The sequence below is a fragment of the Watersipora subatra genome, chromosome 8 (assembly GCF_963576615.1).
Source record: "Watersipora subatra chromosome 8, tzWatSuba1.1, whole genome shotgun sequence".
NCBI lineage: Eukaryota > Metazoa > Bryozoa > Gymnolaemata > Cheilostomatida > Watersiporidae > Watersipora > Watersipora subatra.
The window spans coordinates 25010282-25035986 of record NC_088715.1 but is presented as its reverse complement, the minus strand read 5'-3'; the positions used below and the strand labels follow the sequence as shown (position 1 = coordinate 25035986).

The following is a 25705-nucleotide window of genomic DNA, read 5'->3' as shown; positions in this document are numbered from 1 at the left end:
AACTGATAATGGGTTTTTAATAGTAAAGCAGTTTTGTAATAACTGACTTACTGCAAAATTGATCTTGGTTAGCGTTTTAACCGCGATCAAGTTTTGCCAATTTTAATCTGAGAACGTCCTGGCAGTCACATCACCTAAAGCAACAAACAAATCTCAAGTGATAGTAAAATATCTATACTTTCTGATTAAAAATATTTAAAACTTCACACGAGAGACCCTTTAACTTGCAACAAGCAATCTATGCTTTTGATTGATATATAGTTTGTATATGTACATGTATCTACTGATAAATACGTGCACTTATGACTGTCCTGATAACTTGAACGCTCTAATAACTCGAACACTTTTGCTCCGGTCCCTTGAAGTTTGAGTTATCCGTGTTTCACTGTATATATATATATATATATATATATATATATATATATATATATATATATATATATATATATATACTATAACCTACTATGCACACAACTATTTAGTAGTAAAATGCTTTCACCATTTTGGTAACTTTTACTCAAATTTGATTTTATACTTATATATAAATATATATATAGTTACATATGCTTATAAATATGCTGTTTATATGTTGCTGTTTTTATGTTTATATATACAAACAGTATGTACTGTATATTTATAAATATTATATATATATATATATATATATATATATATATATATATATATATATATATAGACTCGGTATCAGTATGCGCAAGTTGTACAACAATATGTTCAGAGTGATATCCAATCAAGAAGAGGCTTACATTATTATACTATCTGTCATGACATTGCTTTTCGACAGATTGCTGCCATCTTCAAAACCAGACTCTTTGTCATCTACCAAATCATCTTGGTCTAATTTGCTATCGCCTCCTCCATTTGCTGGAGGTGCGTCCCCTAGGCCATCGCTAAGGGAAGCTTTAGTGTAGGAAGGGAGACACGACTCGACAGCACCGAATGTGAGCGGATCTGCTCCATCAGTCTCAAGGAGAGTGTTCAAACAGTAGAGTGACTCAGCAGAAAGAAGTCCTTGAAGCTTCTGAGTGATATCTGCAACTGGGCGGCCAAGAAGTCGCGCCAACTCCTGCACCCGCTAAAAAGACCATATTGGAGTTATTTTCCCATGTAAAATGGGAAAAATCTACAAACAGCTAATCTCTACTACCACTAATTTGAAAGCGGTGTCTGTCAGCAACCAGGGTTAGAGGTTAGGAAAAACATGGCTTTATATAGGTCTAGAACTCATGACATTCGCCTTCGTAGATGGAAACTCTAACACCTGCACTGATCAACCAAAATCAGGCATTGTATAAGCACTGTGCAAATAGTTGCTCTCTGTGTATTATGACACAACAAATGAACAGAGATAATATCGATCATGTTTGAAAAGGTCCATATATTAATAATTTCCCAAGGTACACCTGAGGCTCTCCCACAACACAATAGACTGCCAGAGTACGTGTAATCATGAAGCGAATGAAACCGACTTAAAAAAAAGATTAAATTGCATGGGCCTTGCTGACTATTGAAAGTAGACAAGGAGTTATCCTCTTAGTGTAATAGAAGATAACTTCACAAGCAGCAAGTAATGAAGTCAAATAACTTGGCAATAAACGCTGATTAAATTGAATGAAACTTACTGACTAAAAATATGTAACTTTTCTTCTATAAAATATTGGTAGAAAATGAAATTGCAGTGATGATTGAACATTTCTCTTTCAAATCTCCGCCAAACAGACAAAAATTTCAGCTTCATCTTCACCTTTACAAAGAATACCAAAAAGCGAAGTAAATATTGAACCTCATTCTTTTCCAATGATGTAAGCACATAATTTTGTGGGAGCATAAACCACAGCTCACGTGCTGACTCATATTAGTTCTGTAAATAATTAAAAATCAGGTTCTCAGACAATGTGGGTGAGTCTGGTCATTCATATGAGTAACACATATTATTTAGAATTCATTTAAAAAAACCAAAAAAAGAGGCTTACAAGATCTCTTTTGCCGATGTTATGAAAGTGAGTACCGTAAGTCCTTATGCTCAAGCCGTGCGGCCTGTCGTTGGGCGCGGCTTCTGGTTTAAGATCATAAGCCGTGGCTAAAGCCAAGTGTTTAAAACTTACGCGGGGCTCAGGGGCGGCTTCTCGATAAATGCGGTCTCTGCTCAGTTCCGCGCTATAACCATAGAATCGCAGTCATGATACACTTTTATGTAAGGGGGTTTTGGCGACCTACTCGTTTATTTTCAAGGTTATGTTTATGGAATACTTTAGAATAAAGAAGAATTTATCGCTCATGTTTAACTCACCACAGTCATAGGTAATTAACACCATTTCATTCTTGACCAGCATATTTCCATAAATGTGAAGCACTCTAACATTGCAATAAAAATCTAGCTGAGACATGGCAAATAAGTTATTGATGCCAGGGTTTGGGAATTTTAATTCGAACTTGGAAGTAAAAGAAAATTCTTTTCACTTGTACTGATGTAGCCTGGTTTCTTATTCAAGAGGACGAGGTCTAGCGAAACCCGTCTTAACACTCTCGCTCCCGAAGGGGGTCAAGGATGACAAAACTTCAGTCATTAGCCGCGGTCTGTGGGCATACGCGGCTTGTTGGAGGATTATTTTTTCTTTCGTGAGACATCTGTTTTTGAGCACAAGCCGCGCGGCTTGAGCATGAGGACTTATGGTAGACACCGATGTTGACGAGCAACAGATGTTAATTAACCACCCTAAATTATAACAGCAACAAATAGCGGATAATTAGGAATATCCAAATAAAGTCAACATTAACATCAACATCTACCTTCTCTAGGAGATTAATATGATCTTCAAGTGATGCATTGTGGTCTACAAGAGCTGAAAGGATATCCGGAATATTCTCTCTTTCATGAACATTCGCATCGAACCTGTTGTACATACCTTTCCAATAGCTGTAAAAATACAATAATATGAATATTGCAGATCAAAACCACTAAATTTATTATAGGTAACTATAGTTGCTAAGGTTAACATATTATTTTGTTACTAATTTTTAAAATGTACAGTGAGTATATAAAGCTTTGATTTTTTCTTCCCCATGGCGGTATTTGCATTAGACATTTAGTATGGTTCTCTGTACTCCTCTAAACAATATTTTCGCCTTATGATACCAAACTAGAACGAGTTGAAATCATTTGGAGAGGGTCTACTGTATCCAGGGGTCCACTGTACTAGTAATAATCTAATGATTTTAATTATATCACTTTTTTTGTACATTAGACACCATTCAGAGGGCATATTTGCAAATATCATCAATTGCCATATTTTTAATAAAAAAAATTCTCTGATCGGAATTCCCTAATAATATTTTTCCAAGAGGTTTAAACAGCTCTTTGTAATACGGTGGCCCTGACAAGAGCCATTGGCGCCAGGAAATTAGTTTAAATACTTGTCAGGCCCTCCTTTGCTCTAGCTCAGTATAGTAAACCTTCATTCAATACAATGGCACATGACAGCAGGTACTAAAAGTGATGCAAATAGAAGATTAATGTAACTTTAAATAGTATATCAAAATGTGGATACTTTTTGACACTTTCTTCAAGTTTTTAACCGGAGTGACATTTTGGTCGATCATACATAAACAGCGTTGTTAATTCTGACAATTCACTTGCATCAGTCATGAACATTATAATATTTAAATTATTTATAAAATAATATTTTTTTAAAAATAAACTTTTTATGCTTGAACACAATTTAAAAATAAAATTTCATATTCAACTCTTTATATTTAAAAATAAAAAGTAAAAGTGATATGTCTATGCCTGCCAACCTGATATTCTGTGGATAGACTTTGGGGATAAGAATGGACTTCTCCATTTCATATTCTTTTCGGTAGAGTGGATTTATGAAGTCTGTGATGTTGTTGGCAATGTAGCCCCACAGTGAGTACGTCTTCTCACTCAGTCTAAAAAGAGGCACCTGCTATGTAAATCACTAGTATTTCTAATGATTTATCATGTGATATTTTAAAAAATCTTTAATTTCAAAAATATGATTTGAGGGAAACAACGCCTGAAAAAAATGGTTACAAATTTGAGCAAACTCAGGAAAAATTGAATACATTATCGATAGAACAAAAGCGAAATGTTTCACTTCAAACTATATCTCACCAGCCAATGAAAATAACTTCAACTACAACCGGCCAATCAGAACAACTATTACATGTGAGAGCAGAAAAACTAGATATTATTTCAACGCATGCAATCAGAAAAATAAACGAATTCAGAAGAAAAAAAGACTTTAGAGAAAACAAGTAATACTGATGGTTCAACTAGCAATATGCCAGAGTGGGAGATCGCTAGGTATACGGAAACAATAAAAAAGATGAATGAACAAAAAGGTTGGCAGAAAAAGATATAAATGTTGATATTCAAGCCATAATAACGAGGGGAGGGATGTTAAAAAACCACCGATTATTTTAACCGAGTGGTTATTACATTGTACAATAAACTGTGATCATGAACAACCTACCCTACAGGATTAATTTATTCGCGGAGTTAAAATACGCGGAAATTGCCATTTCATGCATATTCGCGGATTAATTTATTCGCGGCTGAAAAATTTCACTCTCTATGAAAAGTTAACTCTATTACGTCTATCAATAGAGTTAACCCTACGCATGCGCACATTGCGTGTTTCGTTTTCTATTTAGCTTACAATTACGGGTCAATCGTGCTAAGCTATAAATTTTTTGCTGCATTCAGAGGTTTTCACGAATATTCATAGATTTGGAGGCCTTTGATGAACTAACAATTTGTGGTAAGTAATGAGTTTTTTTCAAAACCATTTACTAAATTGGTTGAATTTTACTTTAGTTCTTCGGTAAAACGCAATATTTATTTTTTCCATCCCTACTGCTTCGTTATTTGTTTTAGTGTGAGAGAGAGATCTTTCATCATATACGGAAGCACAATGACTGCAAGGGTGGTAGATGTCATTCTTAGAAGATCACCAATCATTCAGGGAGGTCTTGAAATTGAGGTAGAAGTGACCGCAGCTGCTAACGAGGAGAATATATCTGTTTTAAAAAAGGAACAAAAACGCCTTTACGAGCACAAATCTTTGGTTAACCAGCAGAACTTTGCAATAGTAAGCCACGAGGAGAATTCTGATGATAACTTCCTTACCAGTCATGTAGTAGCGAGAGAATCGCCTTTAACATCTACCCAAGACAGTGACAGCTATATAGAGCTGCTATTACCAAAATAACTAGTCAGAGCACCATTAAAAGCTAGTATTCACTTATCAAGAGTACTAGTTTAATTTTATTGCTAGACAACCGCCATATGGACTAAACTGTTTATATTTACTCCATTCATCGTTTGTAAAATTTTATTTGTATTTGAAATACTTTATTTGTACACTCAAGTTTGTAATAAATTATAATATATCTATACATGAAATGAAATATATAATATAATCATGTTTGCTGCAGCGATATCAAGGAGTTGTTGTTGATGAAGGGGTCTAGGTTGACTGGTTGCTTCTCTGCCAATATTTCTGCCTTGATGAATATTACTACTTGTCTCTAGTTTTCGTAATCGGAGTAGGTTGTTTCATTCTCAATCTGCAGTAAACACAAAAAAGAAAAAACATTAATAAGTGTTAAGGAAGTACAAAAACAATAGCTGAAGTATTTAATGAAAGCAATCAGTTTTTAAACAAAAGAATTAACTAATGCAGTTAATTATGGAAAAACGTATCTGCAATGCAAATCAAATACATACCATAATGTCCAGATCAGAATCATGATCGTCCTCAACTTCGGTATTAGAGATTGATGGAGTTGATTTCAATGTAAAAAGACTAGGAGATTTTTTGCGATGATGAAGCCATGCCGAATAACTTGTGAAAACCTTGAATAATTTTGTAAAGTTTGATGCAATGGCAATAAAACTCGAAGCCCGGCGATGATTTTAAAGAAGTTTTGGAACTCGGCTACATTTAGTACTTCTGTCTAGCGGCTATTTTCGCGATGACGCCATTCTGCATATCTTGTGACAACCTTGAACAATTTTGTAAAGAAATGTGATGCATTGGCAATGGTGTTAGCTCAAAGCCCAGGCAATGATTTTAAAAATGTTTTGGAACTCAACTACGTTTAGTATTTATATTAAAAACTAGCCTAGCGGCTAGTTTTTAATTTGATGCGGTAGTTATTCTCCCTTGTGATTAAAAATAGAACTAATTGTTCACGGAATTTAATAATTCGCGGAATTGACTGTTCGCGAAATCGCGAATTTTTATAACCAACGAATATTTTCATCCTGTAGGGTATGTGAAGGGAAATCAGAAAACTCAAAACTTCAGAATTTCACATCAACAATGAACAAGTCTGAGTTGAGATACCAGAAACGACTCTTTTGCTTTTATATACTACTATAATTAACAGTAAGATAGTTTATTGATTGGAAGCATGGGGAAATGCCCCAAGAGCTGCTTAAACAAAATTTTGGTCACCAAGAAGCGATTGCTTAAAATAGTATATCATAAAAAATCTTACTTATCAACTTTTAAGGCTGCTTTGAAGCAGTACTTGCTGGACTCTCTGGAATAGATTTGTTCTGATTTCCTTTGCTTAGAAAACTATGTTTTCCCCATTAATGATCTCATCTGTTATCCGGGCTCTGCGCCTCGAATAGCCATGCTAATGCGCATATGGGCCCTCATTGCACTTTACTTTTTTATCATATTGTTATGTTATGATTTAATGTAAAATAAAACAAACAAACACGATATATGATTAGTATTCAAGTTCTATTGAAATCAGTGAGTCAACCAATCAAAACAAATATCAACTTCAGTACCAACCAATCAGATTGCCAATCTTTTCCACCAACCTCAAGTCTAGTCGGTCTTTTTCGCAGTTGCCGAGGAATGTACCAAACTGGCAGGAATAGAGATGATCATGAAGGGTGAGGAGAAACCTCTCGTTGAACTGGAATGCTGCCGGAAACTGTGACATCATCTGCCATGTGGCGTCGAGGAACTGGGTGAAAACAGGAGACTCTTCTTTGCTTTCTACCTAAAACAAAGAAATGATCATTGATAAATCCCAACAGCTATAAATTTCGAATGTTGATGATCTCCTAGAAGACAAACAAACTTGCAGAAAGTACTTGCAATAAACAAAACTATCAAAAAACTAACTTTCAATTTAGTGTGTTTATAGCTAAGTTCATTTAAGTTAAATTTAAGGTTTATATTATATTAGGGAGTGTCACAGAAGTGTAGCCCATCGAACGCATTTCCACCTCACACCACCGTTAGTCACTACGTTTGTCTCAAAGGTAAGAACTCTATACAGTACTGTACATAATACTGTTACATTTTATTTCAGATCATAACCACTAACCAGGTATTTGTTACTTCATGAATGTAGGTGATGGATTAGAACAATGAAAAACACGCTTTTCCATCGTAATATCCTGTTTCTGAGTGTTTTTGTCAAAGGATGGAAATATATTAATTTGTATTTAGATATTATATATAACAAATATTGCTTTGAGATACAAGAGAATTGACATACGAGCTTAGTCCAACAACGTATTAAGCGTTATTATATATAACAAATACTGATTTGAGATGCAAGAGAATTGACATACGAGCTTAGTCCAACAATGTATTAAGCGTTATTACCGTACAGGATGAAAATATTCGTCGGTTATAAAAATTCGCGATTTCGCGAACAGACAACTCCGTGAATTATAAAATTCCGCGAATAATTAGTTCTATTTTTAATCACAAGGGAAAATAACTACTGCATCCAATTAAAAACTAGCCGCTAGGCTGGTTTTTAATATAATATTAAACGTAGTTGAGTTTCAAAACATTTTAAAAATCATTGCCTGGGCTTTAAGCTAACACCATTGCCAATGCATCAGATTTCTTTACAAAATTGTTCAAGGTTGTCACAGGATATGCAGAATGGCGTCATCGCAAAAATAGCCATTAGGCAGAAGTACTAAACGTAGCCGAGTTCCAAAACTTCTTTAAAATCATCGCCGGGCTTCGAGTTTTATTGCCATTGCATCAAACTTTACAAAATTATTCAAGGTTTTTACAAGTTATTCGGCATGGCTTCGTCATCGCAAAAAATCTCTCCTAGTCTTTTTACATTGAAATCAACTCCATCAATCTCTAATACCGAACATGAGGACGATCATGATTCTGATCTGGACATTATGGTATGTATTTGCTTTGTAGTGCAGATACGTTTTTTCTATAGTTAACTGCATTAATTAATTCGTTTGTTTAAAAACCGATCCCTTTCATTAAATACTTCAGCTATTGTTTTTGTACTTTCTTAACACTTATTAATATTTTTTCTTTTTTGTGTTTACTGCAGATTGAGAATGAAACAACCTACTCCGATTACGAAAACTAGAGACAAGCAGTAATATTCATCAAGGCAGAAATATTGGCAGAGAAGCAACCAGTCAACCTAGACCCCTTCATCGACATCAACTCCTTGATATCACTGCAGCAAACATGATTAAATTATATATTTTATTTCATGTATAGATATATTATAATTTATTACAAACTTGAGTGTACAAATAAAGTGTTTCAAATACAAATACAATTTTACAAACGATGAATGGAGTAAATATAAACAATTTAGTCTATATGGCGGTTGTCTAGAGCAATAAAATTAAACTGATACTCTTGATAAATGAATACCAGCGTATAATGGCGCTCTCTGACTAGTTATTTTGGTAATAGCAGCTCTATATCGCTGTCACTGTTTTGGGTAGATGTTAAAGGCAATTCTCTCACTACTACGTGGCTGGTAAGTTAGTTATCATCAAAAATCTCCTCGTGGCTTACTATTGCAACGCTGGTTGGCCAAAAGTTTGTGATCGTAAAGGCGTTCTTGTTCCTTTTTTAAAACAGATATATTCTCCTCGTTAGCAGCTGCGGTCACTTCAACTTCAAGACATCCCTGAATGATTGGTAATCTTCTAGGAATAACATCTACAACCCTTGCAGTCATTGTACCTCCGGATATGATGAAAAAGCTGCTTACTATACTTATTTCACGGGGTAGATGACCAGCCGTTGCGCAGTCTGCGTTTATTAGCCTTACTGTCAATGGTTTGTGTAGATTATTGGGCTCTTTCTCACACTAAAACGAATAACAAAGCGGAAGGGATGGAAAAAATAAATATTGCGTTTTACTAAAGTAAAATTCAATTATTAATTTAGTAAATGGTTTAAAAAACAACTCCTTACTTACCACAAGTTGTTGGCTTATCAAAGGCCTCCAAAGCGATGAATTTTCGTGAAAACCTCTGGACGCAGCAAAAATTGTTTACCGTAGCTTAGCATGATCGCCTCGCAGTTGTAAGCTAAATATAAACCGGAACACGCGGTGTGCGCATGCGTAGGAATAACTCTATTACTAGCCGCAATAGAGTTAACTTTTCCTAGAGAGTGGCAGTTTTCAGCCGCAAATAAATTCATCCGCGAATATGCATGAAAAGACAATTTTCGCGAAATATAACTCCGTGAATAGATTCATCCTGTACGGTATATATAACAAATACTGATTTGAGATACAAGAGAATTAACATACAAGCTTAGTCCAAGAACGTATTAAGCGTTATTATATACAACAAATACTGATTTGAGATACAAAAGAATTGACATACGAGCTTAGTCCAACAACGTATTAAGCTATGTCGAGATATGGCTATACTTCATTACACCAAAGATACTCTCTTCAAATTGTAGCTATTATTAAGCTGGCTTACCACAAACAGGTGTCTACATCTGTCAGTAAACTTATGACCAAAGCTTAGCCACTCCTTCTCTATGAGAGCCTGGAATCCTTGAAGCGTCCTATAGTGGGGGTCGAGCATGAGGGAGGCGAGAGAGCAGGTCTGCGCCGTTCTGTCCCAACCATCCGAACAATGCACAAGCACGCTTGTACCCTCAACTATTTTCTAGTAAAATATAACAACATGAAAAAATTTGAGCATATCCAAACTTTTTAAAAGAACGATTGCCGAAAAGTAGGTTGTTTTGGATCCACAGTACACAATATAAATTGATTTAGTAAAACATGTTTAATGTTATTTTAGAATACACCAGAATGACAAAACACTCTAAGAAATCAGCATCATATTTTGAAAAACATAATGCTGATTTCTTAGAGTGCTCAAAGTTGTAAGAGACCTAACCATCAGAGAGTACAACACATGTAAACAGGTGTCAAAGCTTAGATGAAAGCTTCTTATGAAAAATGAAATCATATAATTATATATATATATATATATATATATATATATATATATATATATATATATATATATATATACCATGAAAGCTCTATCTGAACGCTATGGCGCTCTATTTTTCAACCCTTCCCCTATAGTAGCGTTTTATTAGATATGATGTTCAAATAGAGGGTGGCACTGTATCTTTCGACTAACTCGTCAGAATTTTAGGAAGTTAAATTTAACCCTTTTACGAGCGAAGTGATGCTAATGCATTGCCTATATTTTGCGCTTTCATTCGGAGTGACATTAATGCCGCCAGTCTCAGCATTTTAACTAAATAGTTTTTTTATATCTGCCCAAGTATCAGATCGAGTTAAACAAGGAACTACTCTGAGTCAAAAATATTAGCTGGATACAGTTATTAATTATTCCGATGGTGTTGCTTTCAACATTTTAAAGAAGAAACCATAAAGCTTTGGAGTTAGAAAAAGAACTTCGATACGCCATAAAAATGGCTGCTATTAGGTCGTACAGTGTTTTTAAAGAGTATTCTCATCGTTCATCAAAATTATTTAAAGTCTTCAGGTCAGATTGTAAACCACATTATGGATGAATCTGAAAACAATGGATTACATTTAGACCGCAGTGACTTCGAATCAAACTTTAGTTTTGAAGATTGTGACGATCGATCTTCTCAGGTATACTGTGACTAAAACCATGGCAACCACTACAGCAACAACTGAAGAATTAATTGTTATTGATGTAGCCAAGTCATTATTAATACCATATTTCTACTGATAACTTTCTAATATAGGTTCATGGCGATCAAAGAATGTCAAAGTAGACGACAAAAACAGATGGTGTTCAATTAAAGGGTGGCCCTATGTTTTCACCCACTCTCCCATAGTGGCGTTCTAATAGAGGTGGTGTTCAAATAAAGGTAGCATTCAATCAAGATTTAACGGTAAGTAGCTTTAATTGCACCTGTAAAATGTGTCTAAAATGATGTGGTGCCCATGCAATATGTTTGCCAAAATTTAAATTTACTTTTTCACAACAAAAATTGGGTACCTACTAAACAGACATAAAAATCCACATTTCAAACAAAAAAAAGTAAAAATTATAAGTACTTACATTACTAGTAAACATCATATATACTTACATTAGCTATAAACACAGATGTTTCCAAAACAGTTTTTATATGCTTCAACCAATTGGACTCGTCAACTGCTTTCAAGTAGCTGTGCATTGTGGGAGACTTCATATCACTAACTACAAAGTCAAGAGTTCTTAGAAAAGATGTGCACACAGAGATCCTGAACAGAGTTTAACTCTTTGTGAACGTAATTTTTCGTGGCAACCCGGCTAATTAATAATGGTAACTGTCGCTACATAAAATTATAAAATAAAGATAATAAAATAATAATTAAAAAAATTTTTTTTTTCTGTGTAAAAACTTTTTTATTACCCAGGCACTCATCTAGTGAAGTCATCCTATACATAACTGGGCTTTTTAACAACTTTTAACAAGATGAACTTTCTAGTAGATTTTATCAGAATGAATCGATATTTTTCTGTCATTTGCGATTGCTTTAGATCCTTGAAGTGATCTAACTGCCAGTAGCTAGAAACAAGCCCGATACAATGACAGTAAGTTAAAAAACTGAAATTGAAAGACTGAAGCCTGAGACAATTCGGGAGTTGTGTTCTCACCTGATCCCACGCCGCCACATCCTATCCCACACTTGCGGTTTGTGTAGGATTGTGAATTTTTGGTCGCTTTGTGCATGATACATTTCTGGTCTAATTCTGAAGTTTCAAGTCGATTGAACAATTATTTCTTGAGATATTGTGGAAACACCGAGGGTACTTTTTACTGAGTGAGAAATAAAAAATGGCTGCTGACAGAATACTAGTTTCTAATGATACACTGATTGACATTCTTGGTAACAAAATATCAAAAATAGATAAAAATAAATAGCTTCTTCTCCTTGGCAGCAACAGCTTTACACTAAAAATATTTGCTTTCCTATTTCTAACAAATATACGCACTCTATCAGACTCAGTGTACCGCTATCATGTTTATTTTTTCAGCTAGCTCCAACACATCACTTCTTTGAAAGAACATGAAAAAATACTATTTACTCTATTCACTTTCTGTTATTTTTTCATGAAACTATTCTATGTGCTTTCACAGTCGATTGAAAGTTATTAATATGATCTAGAATCGAGAGATCTGCTTGTGCGTACAAGGTTGTTAGAAGGTGTGTTAGAAGTTAGAGCTAAGGAGAACATATTTATATCATGTATGTTTCTTCTCAACCAAGGCCAGACTGTAACATCTGGCTGAGCACTCAGCTAACCTATTAATACTTGGAACCATTTATACCTTTTTAGCTGTGCGTTCAGTATAGGGAAGACAACTACTGCACTTGCCTATACTGCCAGAATCACGGCTGCCAGAGGTAACACAGGTATGAATACAATAGAAGAATAGACATCAAAAGAACCATGAACAGACACATCACGGAACCAACTGATATGTTTACTACAGGAAGCATTAACTTTGCTGGCCTAAGAACCATAGATATGACGGCTGCAAGAATGAAAGACGTGTGTAAGAAGAACCTTAGGCAGGACCCATTAACATGTTAGAAGTTGAGGCTAGAGGAGCAATTAATTGCATTCCAGGGATTAAAGCTTCAATCAACTCTTTGACTCCTGCCAATTTTATGTTATATTCTGGTATGATATGAGTACCAAGATTTATAGATTTTCATTGTGCCGTGTTAACAACCTATGTGTACATCAATATTATGGTCATGGTACAGCTAACGCAGTAATGATGGATCAGAAATAGACAAAACTAAACACGGATGGGTTTGTGATAATCTGAACATTATTATCCTAGATGATCACCGAAGTATTGTCTGGTTAACAGACATACGACGATATAGTGTGAACCAGTGTAATCAGATCCTAGCGATTAATGTTAGCCTTAGCTTTATCGCTAGATTCTAGGTACTGAAGGATAAAAATAATCAAAGCTGGAAGCTTTTCCTCAGCAGCAAGAGCTTTACAATGAAACCATTGGTATTTCTATTCATTACAAATATACACACTCTATCAGTCTCGGAGTTCTGTGACCATTACGATTCTTCAGTTACCTCTACATCAATTCTTTGAAAGAGTGTGAAAAAACTATTTGCTTTATTTGATTTCTGTTTTTTCTTTTCATTTCACAAGCTTAAAGCTTCAATACAATATTCAGTTAAAAAGGAATTTTGCTATTCTAAGTACTTTCCCAGTCAATGAGAAGTTGTTTATATGGTCTAGGTTCAAGTGACCTGCTTGTGTATACATGACAAATTAGCACTAGTACAGTGAGGGCAAAAAAGCATCGCGTTTCATAGAGCTAAAAGATTTCATAGAATTTTAACTAATACATCATTTTGGGTGTGAAAACGGAAAAGGATGTATACATTATGTATACATGTACTATAGTAAAAGCAATGATTTGTAAGAGCATTCGTGGTGTCGTAGTTAGAGAACTGGATTGCTAAACCGCATTCGCAATCTTCGTAAGTTCAAGTCCAGCATAATTTGAAATTTCAATTTCAAAATTTTAATAGCTACAGCTGGACATACTGAAGGACAGATGGCAAACTTTTATAAATGTATATACTAGATTAGGCTAGAGAGTACTAACAGAAAACAGCTGTATGCACCCACTACATACATTCCGCACTCAACTAACACTAGAACAAGAATACGCACCTTCCAGAAGCTTCTGAAGACTCGCTCTCATTATATGTATGTTGGCGATTCCCAAAAATTTGAACTTGATATTTGAATATTGTTTTTCATTTTCATATCCCTTCCCAGCAGCTCGGTTGGCCACAGCGTTGATCTGAAATAGATACAATCCACTCGCTATGAAGAGTTGATCTGAAATAGACACAATCGACTCGCTATGAACAGTTGATCTGAAATAGATACAATCGACTCACTATAAAGAGTTGATCTGAAATAAATACAATCGACTCGCTATGAAGAGTTGATCTGAAATAGATACAATCGACTTGCTATGAACAGTTGATCTGAAATAGATACAATCGACTCGCTATGAAGAGTTGATCTGAAATAGATACAATCGACTCGCTATGAAGAGTTGATCTGAAATAGATACAATCGACTCGCTATGAAGAGTTGATTTGAAATAGATACAATCGACTCGCTATGAAGAGTTGATCTGAAAAAGATACAATCGACTCGCTATGAAGAGTTGATCTGAAATAGATACAATCGACTCGCTATGAAGAGTTGATCTGAAATAGATACAATCGACTTGCTATGAACAGTTAATCTGAAATAGATACAATCGACTCGCTATGAAGAGTTGATCTGAAACAGATACAATCGACTCGCTATGAAGAGCTATGACCCGCTTCAAAGAGAGTAGAATAACTTGATATTTCATAGATTTGAGCACATGACAAATGTGCTCGTATATTTTAGTTGCAAGAAAACTGATGCATCAAATGAACCCAAAATTTGGTGATTCTACACAATGGAATCTGCACACAGTGTTATTCACTCCAAATTTTAAAGAATTTTATTAGAAAATTTAGATATTTTCTGATCATTTGAGATTATTTTTATTGTTTTAGGTGATCTAACTGATAGGATGTTTCAAGATTAAAATCTGCAAAACTTGATTGCGAAAAAACTTGATCACTGCCAAAAGTGTTGAAAAACAAAACAAACAAGAAATACAACTACTAAAGTTGTGTGTTTCCTGTTTGTACCGGGCATAATGACATCGGCTGTTGCGGTCAAGTTGCAGTGTTATGCGTCTCTATTGACATATATTTTATCTTTTATTGGTTCACGTAAGAATAAAACCTTCAAATATAGCTTCAGATACATTGCTGTAGATGTTTTAAAGATAAGTTGGTTAGAAATGGTTCCTTTGTTCCTCTAAATGCTGTGTAAACATAAAAGTACCTGGTGCCGATGAGATCGTATATGTACCACTTTTAACTCTTTCACCACGACTTTAAATTCATTATTCTGACCAAATTAATTCAAATGGATTTTCGAAAAATCGATATACCGTTAGTATTTAAGCAATATCTCAAGAATCAGAACAGATACTGTTTTACTGTAAAATGCATCTTATTTAGAACAAAATTCTCTACAAGATAAATATAAAACTATTTAGTGAATCTGCAAAATATCTTATGCTTTTTTTATGCTTATCTTATATCTTGCACAAAAGCGGTGCATTTTTTATTGCCATGACGATAACGATCTGGTTTTCCCGTTTTAAAAAATAATTAGAAATGGAATTGCAGAGCCAAAAAATTTCCTGTTGGTTGCACATGATTGGCAACAAGGTTGTTTTGTTTGAGACAAAATTTGATTGGTCTAACTAATATGTGGGCTTCGCAAATGAAAAGAAAGGTGAAACCCTATTGATACACCGGCTTATGGTAGCGAAAGAGTTCACCGTGATCAAGTTTACCGATTTTAATCTAGAAACATCCTGACAGTCAGATCACCTCAGACAACATACAAAACCTCAAACGATAGAAAAATATCTATACTTTCTGATGAACGAAATCTATTGAAATTTGACATGAGTGACCCTTTAACAACATGGCGTAAACAGATAGTTTGACCTGAGCATGGCACAACATAATAAACCAGTTTTAATACTAAATACACCATAATTATCTATCAATATCATGATTAACTTTCAAGATCTATCCAACTCACCATCGGTCGTGTATCGACCACAAACAAATGTTTGGAGCCAGGGTTAGCCTCCGAAATACATTGTAGCAGCTGTTCATCCTCTATGCATCTTGCGTTAAGTCCAACAAGTGGCTGACTGCACCGTGTCAGCGCTGCCTACAAGGCATAAAAAGCTGATAACTCCCAAACTGAAAGATGCATAGCTTTTGGCTTGGCAATATGGATATACATGTATATATTGTTGTTTTATATGCTACAAAATGTAAACTATCTTGGAATATGGCTAAAAGCATTTATAACAGCATTTAGGCTCATTTTCCTTGAAAAACTTTGTTAATATTACCAAAAGATCAAAAATACTATATTTGGTCAAAAGTTCCTAAGTCAGTAGATAGAAAATGACTTTAAAATGGAAAGTATGACCTTCTACACTTGATCCGTTGCAATAAAATGTCCATTCCAGTTCTCTAAAATAATTATTTTCTGCATTTCCGATACTGCACATATTACCTTTCCAATCGCCATCTACTTGCCACATGACTATTGTTAACATGTCAAGGCATGTCTAACAGCTATAGAACTTGCCTTGGTATTCAGTGTAGAAATGATAAACTTATCAACAGGAAAGCCTTTGAAACACAATCGTACTCTTTAGTCCTTGAATTTTAATTTACTCTGATAAAAGATACGCCTGGTACTGATGTTCTAGCATTCAGAATGACTCATGTTTTACATCTATAGATTAATCATAGGTTAATGTGGATTAAGGCTAATCTGTGGATTAATCAAAGGTTAATGTGAATTAAGGCTAATCTGTGGATTAATCAAAGCCAAAGGTACGTGTACTCAAAACCTTAGAGAACATGGCGAAGGTTCAGAAATATCAACGGCGGAGAGTTCGACTATATGCAATGGAACCCCTACTTCAAAAAAGACTGCAAAGAAAATTTTTAAGTTATGAAACACCTATGGTAGAAATTTTGCTTCGACTTGCAAAAATGTTTTTAGATACGAAGAGCCTATCGTATTGTTGATATTGTTGATATTTTTGTGATGTATTTTGGTCCATTCGGCTACCCTGGGTACTACGTACAATGCATCTTACCCAGTTTCATTTGCTAGAGAAGCGAAAATCAGTAAATGACAAGTGTTGTTTTTATTCAATGTATAACTTGGAGTTATCATGTACCGCATACAGAATAGGACAACTTTTGTTTCTATTAATTCACATTCTGTGTTTTTTGTATAATTACAGTTTTTCAGCTCAAGCTGATGCACATAATTTATTTTACTTATGTTCTTAGGAATATTTATTCTAAATGAAATCATGACAACAACACAACACCCATCTCTTCTGACCGCCCCCCTCAAACTTCCCGCGGACTTCTCTAGATGGCCTTTTCTAGATGGCCAATGGCAAATGTAAACAAATAAACCGTTTGTAGCTTTTCTTCGTAATTCTCCTTTCATTTGTACTTTTTTCTTTTTATTATATAGCAATATAATTCTAGCATGTATTTGTTATGGGTTTTAATCATTACATGCATTTATCCCACGACAAAACACGAGCGAAGCGATTGGTTTGGGAGATTTATGATAAATGCACATGTGCACACAACTCCCGAAAAATTACCCGTTAACGGCCGTCACCAAACCCTTGTTACAAAATCTTATCAACAAATTTAAAGAATAGAGAAAGCATAATATTATTATGCTTTATTAGTTATCTTGAGGTGTTGACTGATGTTCTAAAAAAAGAATCAAGGAGAATGACCCACTAGTAGCTGAGATATAGCCAGCCAAACACAGGTCTACCTAATAAAGAATCAGAGGAAAACCCTTCGAAAATCCCGAAAACTGTGACGTATAAAATCGACTTAACGTTCATGTGCCGGAGTTGTGCACCCTTACCGCCGTTACGTATAATGATTGTTTTGGCTACGAGATGTGAAACGCTTCTCGCGATAGTAAATAATTTACAGACTAGCTCTGGTTTCTCAGGAAAATCAAGCAAACATTCTGTAGTAAAGGCATTTGCCCACAACCCCTCGCCGTGATTTTTCAAAACAGAAGAGCAGATTTTGACTATTGTGCTTCAAATTTTAACTCGATCTCCACGGATATGCTCCGACGATCCTCTGTTCAACGAACGGCGCGTGTATAGTCTATATGCAACATCCGCGATTGCAGTTCGTTTAGAATAAGAAATGAGAATGTGAATTTTTGTTCATTCATCATTTTTCTATTGTGTATCTACTGCAGCATTTAGTTGATTTTCATGATTATCGTCACTATTAACAGACTGTAAGTTCACTACAGCCGTAATCTTAAAAAGAATAACTTGACCATGCTGCTCTTGCTGTAAGAAAAGAAAACGATAACTTTTGATTTGATTTTTCTATTGATCTATTATCTTATCTATGATTATTTTTTATGATTAATGTAATAATCATAATGCATATTATACAAAATAATAATATAACTGCGTATAGAATAAATGATGTAACTAATATAATTTGTAGAAATTGATAGCAGAATGTTGCGAAATAATAGATGCGTGTAATTATTTTATTCTAAAACTAATCTACACATCAGAGGGACTGGTTCGGAATTCTCAGAGCAATGATTGTTAGGCTCAATTTGATTGTTCTATACTTCCAGGGATTGAACCAATTAAAACGCCGTGATTGTTATAGGAGAGCGCATTAGTTGGCTTAATTGACCAATGGCACACAAGTCGATTTCATACGTCATATATTGATGATTACCAAAACACTTATGTTTTTTGGTAGACCTGTGCTTGGCTGGCTATATCTCAGCTTCTGGTTGGTCAATCTCCTTGATTCTTTTTTTAGAACATCAGTCAACACCTCAAGATAAATAATAAAGCATAAATATATTATGCTTTCTCTATTCTTTAACTATTTTTCAGTAAAGTCGTTTAAGTATAATAATGATACAAAATGCATATAAACCTATTTAAATATGTTACCAAGCCTTTGAAAGGTTACCGCAAATTCCTAAAACTAACCCATCTGATCGGATTATACATACATAGACAGATTTATTTGGCCGAAAATCGTTATTAAAACTTGCTAATCCTCACTTTTATCAAAGTTAAGACCGAAAATTAAAACGCCGAGCGACAGAGAATAGAATGATTAAGTCGTGAGCATTTCACGAAAGAAATAACGTGCACATTTCACCAGTCTATAGCATTGCCAAAGGTTTCTGTAATTAATGTAGAAGTACTGAAATCGTTTCATTTTTGCCGATTTTAAAGTAACTGATATTTTGGAAACTTTTGAGTACTTGGGTATTCTAACTGATGTCCAACGCAGTGTAAGTAAAGGGAATGATGATGATATTTTTTCTAACGGTTCTTATGAGATTATTACAATAATTAATTATAAGTTTGGATGACTACAGAACGATGACTACGTAGTACAGATGTTATAAAAATCTATATAAATATCACAACTTCGTGATATTGTTAGCTATGACGTTTTGAAATGTAAACAAAATTGTGCATTAGTTTTATATTATTACTATATTAATAATATTGGTTATTCTAATAATGTCAGTGCATTTTACTTGTAATACTGGCCAATATTGCATTTCTCCTATTGCAGGGGGAGAGATAAAAACATATAATCTTTTCCTTTCATTATTGCTATTTGTTGTATATAATAACACCCACAGCCAGTACATTACAGCTACCATTGCAGTTATCCTATTGCACTGCAGTGCTATTTGACTGCTAATATTGCATTTCTCAACCATCAGTACCCTTTCTTTTTTTCCAATATCACTTTGGTCTCTGGCTGTATGACAGGGGAATTTCTAGTTTATATATATAAATCTCAAAGTTTTCCCGTCATCTGCCATTCGGTCTGTCCAGCTATAGTGATTGGTATGTAGCGATGACAAATCCGTATGCAGAGAATTTAATCTCGGTACCTCTTATTACAAGACGATTTCCTAACCAATTAAGCTACAGGAGATGAATGGATTCATCGAGTGATATGAGTCGTTATCAGGGTTGGAAATACGCATAGCACTCCGCGTTACGCAACTTCACTAAAGCTTGCTCTCACAGCTCTTATTAGAAAGTTGAGCGATGGGAATAGTTTATTCAAATTAGCTATTGACAATGTGCCAGGCTAATGGCAAGCAGCTACGTTACCTGCCAGTGTTAAGCTGCTTATTAATACCTGTGCAACCCCTGGCATTTGGCAAGTAATTTATAAAAATGTTATATCTGAGTTTTGTGGAGGTTTGGAACAGATTAGGCCATTTCTATGAAAAAATATGTTTCTACTTACAAAATTCTCAGAATGAATTAATTTCACAAGTACAGGTTTCACTGAACATAGTGAATCGGTTAGCGATTATAGTTCACCATTTAATTTTGAGAGGGTCTCAACTCCCCCCCAGTCGAACACCTATTCTTAATATTTGCCGCACATCGGCTATAATCCAAGGCCCCACTAGACACACGTTGCCATCTTCCTTTAGGCTTACTCTGTAAACTAGATCCTCTCAGTTTTGTTTCACCCAAAACCCACCTGGTTGTCTCTGTGGAGGTAGCTGAGAACCGGCAGCCTGCAACGACTTCTGAACTTTGAGCTGCCAATAATTTGAAACGGTTTTGCACCTGCAGGCACGTAGATGTGCTTTGGGTAAGTATCACACAGCTGAAATGTAGATAAAGAAAGCAGATAAAGAATGTAAGCAGATGTAGATAAAGAAAGACGTAGATAGATAAAGAACAGCTAAACACTGGATAAAGAAGGTAGGCCTATATAGAGATAGGTGAATGGAAGCAGTGCAGGAAAGGTGAAGGTCGTGGTAAAAATACAGACTTACTATAAATTAATCTACTTTTATTTTATTGTAATTTTATGCAACATAGAAATCGTAATAATAATGTAATCATCTGATGTACAGGACGTATTTTTATAGTTGAAGCTATGAAAGAAAAAAAGCAAAGCTTAATATTCAATAATGGAAAAATATGAAAATATACTTAATGCAAACATATTGATGTTTCTAATTACATTACAAATAGACAAAAATTTATACAATTTACAAATAGATCACCGATATAGCGTAGGATTACTACCAATATACTGTGATATAGTGTGTACCAGATTTTAGAAATCCCAAATACTTTGAGAGACAAATTTTTGCTTGAACTTTAAATATGTTCAAAAATTCATATGTTAAGGTGAACATCATATCAGCTCCTAATTGCCTGACAGCATTTAGGAGTCCACCTGATGTGCTTTGAGATACGACCATACGAGCCGGTTCTCCATGTGGCCACTAAGCGATCAAGTATGCGAGTGACCGCTTCCGAGAACAGCATCACTCAGTATTTTTCGTCGAATTAGGTTATAAGAAGTTTTAAAAAGGCCGACTGACAGATGTAGCAAAAACGAGGCAAAAAAAGCCATTTTTTATAGATAATAAAAATTAACATGAAACCCAAATTAATGTTACTGTAAAACCTCTAATTGAGTGCCACTTCTATTTGAACGCCACCTCTAATTGACCGACACCCTGAGAGAAGGGCTGAAAAATAGAGCGCCACTCTCCAATTGAACGCCACCTCTATTTGACAGCCACTGACATTACTTGATCTTTACGAGCCCTTAATACCAACTGACCAGTAGAAAAGTGTCCACAAAATCGTATTAATAATGAATCATTTATATCAATAACCATTAATGCTCTCATCGCCCAATTCCAAAGCTTTTCGTTTTTTCCGTTATTAAAACTTTGAAAGCAACACCATAGCAATAATCAATAACGATCTCAGGCCAGTAGTAGTTCTCTGTTTAACGAGGTCTTTCTACTTCGAAGTAGCCTACATATATATAAAAACGGCATAAATTTACGATGGTAGATGAATTTTCAAAACAACATTATAGAAACAATTACTGTCTCAGGCTAATAGTAGCTCCTTGTTTAACGCGGCCCTAATACTCGCAAGTTTTTTGCAAGTTTTGGACCAAAGGTTAAGTTTACTGGGCTTACTTTTATTGTGCTAAATGTAGCGGATAAAAGTTTTGCTTTGCCAAAAAATTGTTTGGACTCTAATATCGATTAGTTTAGCAGTGCAGAAGAAGAGTTAAGGTCAGAAGATATTGTGGAAGGTTTTGGACAACTAGAAGATGTTTGTTCCATCGAAAGCAACAATGAAAAGGCAGCTATCTGAGCAAACGATGCAAATATTTTGGTTTTCAAAAAACGTTAATTTTTGTTTTTGCATGTAATATACATGTACATGTGAGTATGATTCGTTCATGTCACTTGTTCGTGAATATATATTTGTATCATTTGATAGGTTATTATTGTATAACTTATAACTGTGCATATTTATAGCATGTTATTTAATAACATCATTGCGACTATCTTAACACGGCTCACAATGGATCGATGCTCATAAGTCCACTTCTATTGCACATTGAAAGCTGGTTTTGGCTGCAAACTGTAGCAAATATATCAGTTAGTGCAATGAGCCTTTATTCAACAATGTTAAATATAGATATAAAATAAAAATGTCTTCAAATTTAGAATAAAATAAAAATTGAAAATGCCAACAAATTGCAAAGGACACAGCTAGAATATCATCGCAGGTCAATTGTAAGCAATAGATATCAACTGGTAGAGATATTTCTCAGTTTCTTGATGCACATTTATTAAGAGATGATCGACAAGTTAGAGGTAAGTTAGCAGATTTATCGCACACAAAAGGTTTAATATCGCTCCACCGAAAAGAAAGAGCAAAATATAGGCGACATTCGCTTCGCCCGTAGTAGGGCTAAAATTATCTTCCGAAAATTCTGACGAGCCATTTGAAAAATAGACCGTCAGCCACTATTTGAACACCGCCTCCAAATGACCGTCACTCTAGTGGAAAGGTTGAAAAATAGAGCGCCATGGCGTTCAATGAGAGGTTTTACGGTAAATTTAGTAAAAGATTAAAACTTAACTTTAAGTATGTGTTTAGAAAGCTAAACTTATTTAAATTAAATTCAAAGTTCATGTTATTTTATGTATCCTCACAAAAAGTCTAGTGTACCGAACGTGTTGTTGTCAAGTCTCTCTCACACCGCCATTAGCCACTACATCTGTCTTGAATAAAAGAACTTCATACAGCACTGCACATGTATTTTATCGCAAATCGTAACCACTAAATAAGTATGTGTCACTTTGTGAGCGTAGGAGGTAAATTGGAACAAGTTTTTCCATCGTAATACCATGCTTTAGGTGATTTTGTCAGTGTGGGAATGGATCAATTTGTATTTAGTTCTTGTATATAGGAAATATTGCTTTGAGATACAAGAGAATTGACATATGAGCTCAGTACCAGAACGCATTGAGCTCGCCTGTCAAGGTACCACAGTAATTTTTAATATCTTGCGTGAATTCAAATTGAATATGTTGACATCAACACATGAATTATTCATTAATCTTTTGATTTACCATATACTGCAGCATCTATATCTAGTAATAGTACTACGTGACGCATGAATACTAATTATTATTATTAATAATGAGAAGTAATAACATTTTAGCCCACCTCATAGTTGCTGTTGGCTGAACTTCGAATCCAGAGGGCGTTTGGCACACCCATCCGCAAGAACTCAGACTCTATATCAAAAAAGCTCCAACCAACCGATTTGTTACCCATCAGCTCCGGGCTTTTGTATTTGAAAGCGTATAAATCCTCCACCCTCTCTGAAAACACACGAAGATCGATAAGCGCTGTTTCCATAAGTTCTTGTTATCCGGATATTAGATATCTTATTTATTTAGATAAAATGTTAGGCTTTATTCAGATAACAGCTAACATAAACGAATAGAAATTCACAGGAATGTTATGTACAGCAATGGAACTATGAAAAATTAGTAAATTTTTAAAAATTAAATTACAATAGCAGAAAGCCTGGCAACGTCTGAAATTTGGTGGTGTTTACGAGGCTTGTTTTTGGAAACGAAATGGAGTTTTGAAACCCGATATTTTAATACCCTGGTGGAAGGTACTGAGCATATGTGTGAAGTTTGAATTAAATCGGGCAAAAATGTGAAAACACTTATTTTCACATTTGTTTTCACATATTGATTTTAACAAATCATGACAGATCTATTAATATAGATTTCAACATATCGTGTGGGAGAATAAAAATAATTCTCCTATCAAACATATCCAGATAAAGAGCATACCATGATAATGCTAACCAAAGTCAAACATTCTATGTATATTATCTCTACTTGCTTACTGCAAGCAGAAATTATGCATGATGAGGACTCCATTGCACAGTGGAGTCCTGTCCAAAGTTTAAGGAAAAAAACAGTAGCAGTTCACACGGCCGATTGGTGGTGTGTAATATTTTTGTTTAACTGACTAAACACCAGGTTATATCGTCACTTTCAAATCAAACACTTTCAACTTACGTGATGTGAACAAATTGCATACAACTCCTAACAATTATTTTGAAAATATCATTGCCAGCTGCTTTAACAATCTTCTACCTAATATTAATATCCGTTCTCTTAGCGGAGAAAGGCATTTTAAACACTATTTGTCAAACTATTTGTTCGATTTTAATGGCTAACTGCTTTTTTATGTTGTTGTTGTTATTGTGTTACTAAAGTTGTATTTTTTTTAAAAAACAATTTAATTTTTGAAATGAAATTATTGCCAACAAATTACTATATATATGAAAATTTGAAGAAAGATTCGCGATTTTTGCAAAATATCGAGTGGAAACAGCTGCAATGCCGTATAATTATGCCAAAATCACTCGGTTTTTCACAAGATTATGTGCAAATGGTCCTTTCAAAATTCCTATATATGAAAGCGGATGATGCTCTAACAAGTTTTATATAAATGACTTCGGAGAATAGCTAATTTTAAGAATTTTTAAAATTTCTATTTGCGCAAAGGAGGCGGTGTTTGGCTAGCACACTCCACGAAATGTACAACCAAGCCAATTGATGTACTTCTATAACCACCCAGAAGTTATTGTGGGACATGTGAATATGACACGGATTTTCCGGTATCTGTGGAGTCTGCATCGACCCTGTGTTGTATTTATCTTCATAGTTGGGCAACCAAAATGACACCGAGTGACTAGATAATACGAAAATGTATAATAATAGTGACAAACACAAGTACTTGTATTGGCTAATCATCGGCACTCACATCGTATATCGTACATCTACTTTTTGCCAATAAAACGACGTTGTCATCATTTAGTGATTGCATCCCGAGCGTTTTGTCTTCAAAACTGGTTTTTTGTTCTTCTAATATCAAAATCACTGATGACAAACAAAATATATAGTACAAAATGTATTCATATATATTTATTAATTAAATAGATGTATATACAAATATAATAATGTATTTTATGTATTTTATTTACATAAAATATTTAAATAAAATTATTATTTACAAAATAAATACAAAATATACTTATATATATAATTTATTATATATAATAAGTATTATTATTATATATACTTATTATAATATAATATATAATTTTAAAATGTTTTTACCGGTAGTTAACCTTTAACTATGCCAGGCATCTCTGAGCCTGTTAGCAAGCAAACCCTGATGATCAGAGAGACACCCAACTGCAACTGATGAATTACAAACAA

General features: G+C 34.5%; 1 protein-coding gene across 3 annotated transcripts in view; it reads right to left on the bottom strand.

The window, feature by feature from the left end:
- Nucleotides 1-25705, bottom strand: part of LOC137402866 (myotubularin-related protein 8-like) — a 54531-nt gene that overhangs the window by 9249 nt on the left and 19577 nt on the right. For all 3 annotated transcript variants that reach the window (XM_068089375.1, XM_068089376.1, XM_068089377.1), the window contains 10 exons: nt 23622-23779; nt 20599-20727; nt 16052-16186; nt 14048-14180; nt 11433-11542; nt 9803-9994; nt 6887-7071; nt 3817-3951; nt 2812-2938; nt 768-1096 (listed from right to left, as the gene is read on the bottom strand). In XM_068089375.1, the coding sequence (XP_067945476.1) occupies nt 768-1096; nt 2812-2938; nt 3817-3951; nt 6887-7071; nt 9803-9994; nt 11433-11542; nt 14048-14180; nt 16052-16186; nt 20599-20727; nt 23622-23779 (1633 nt within the window). The remainder of the gene's footprint in view (nt 1-767; nt 1097-2811; nt 2939-3816; nt 3952-6886; nt 7072-9802; nt 9995-11432; nt 11543-14047; nt 14181-16051; nt 16187-20598; nt 20728-23621; nt 23780-25705) is intronic.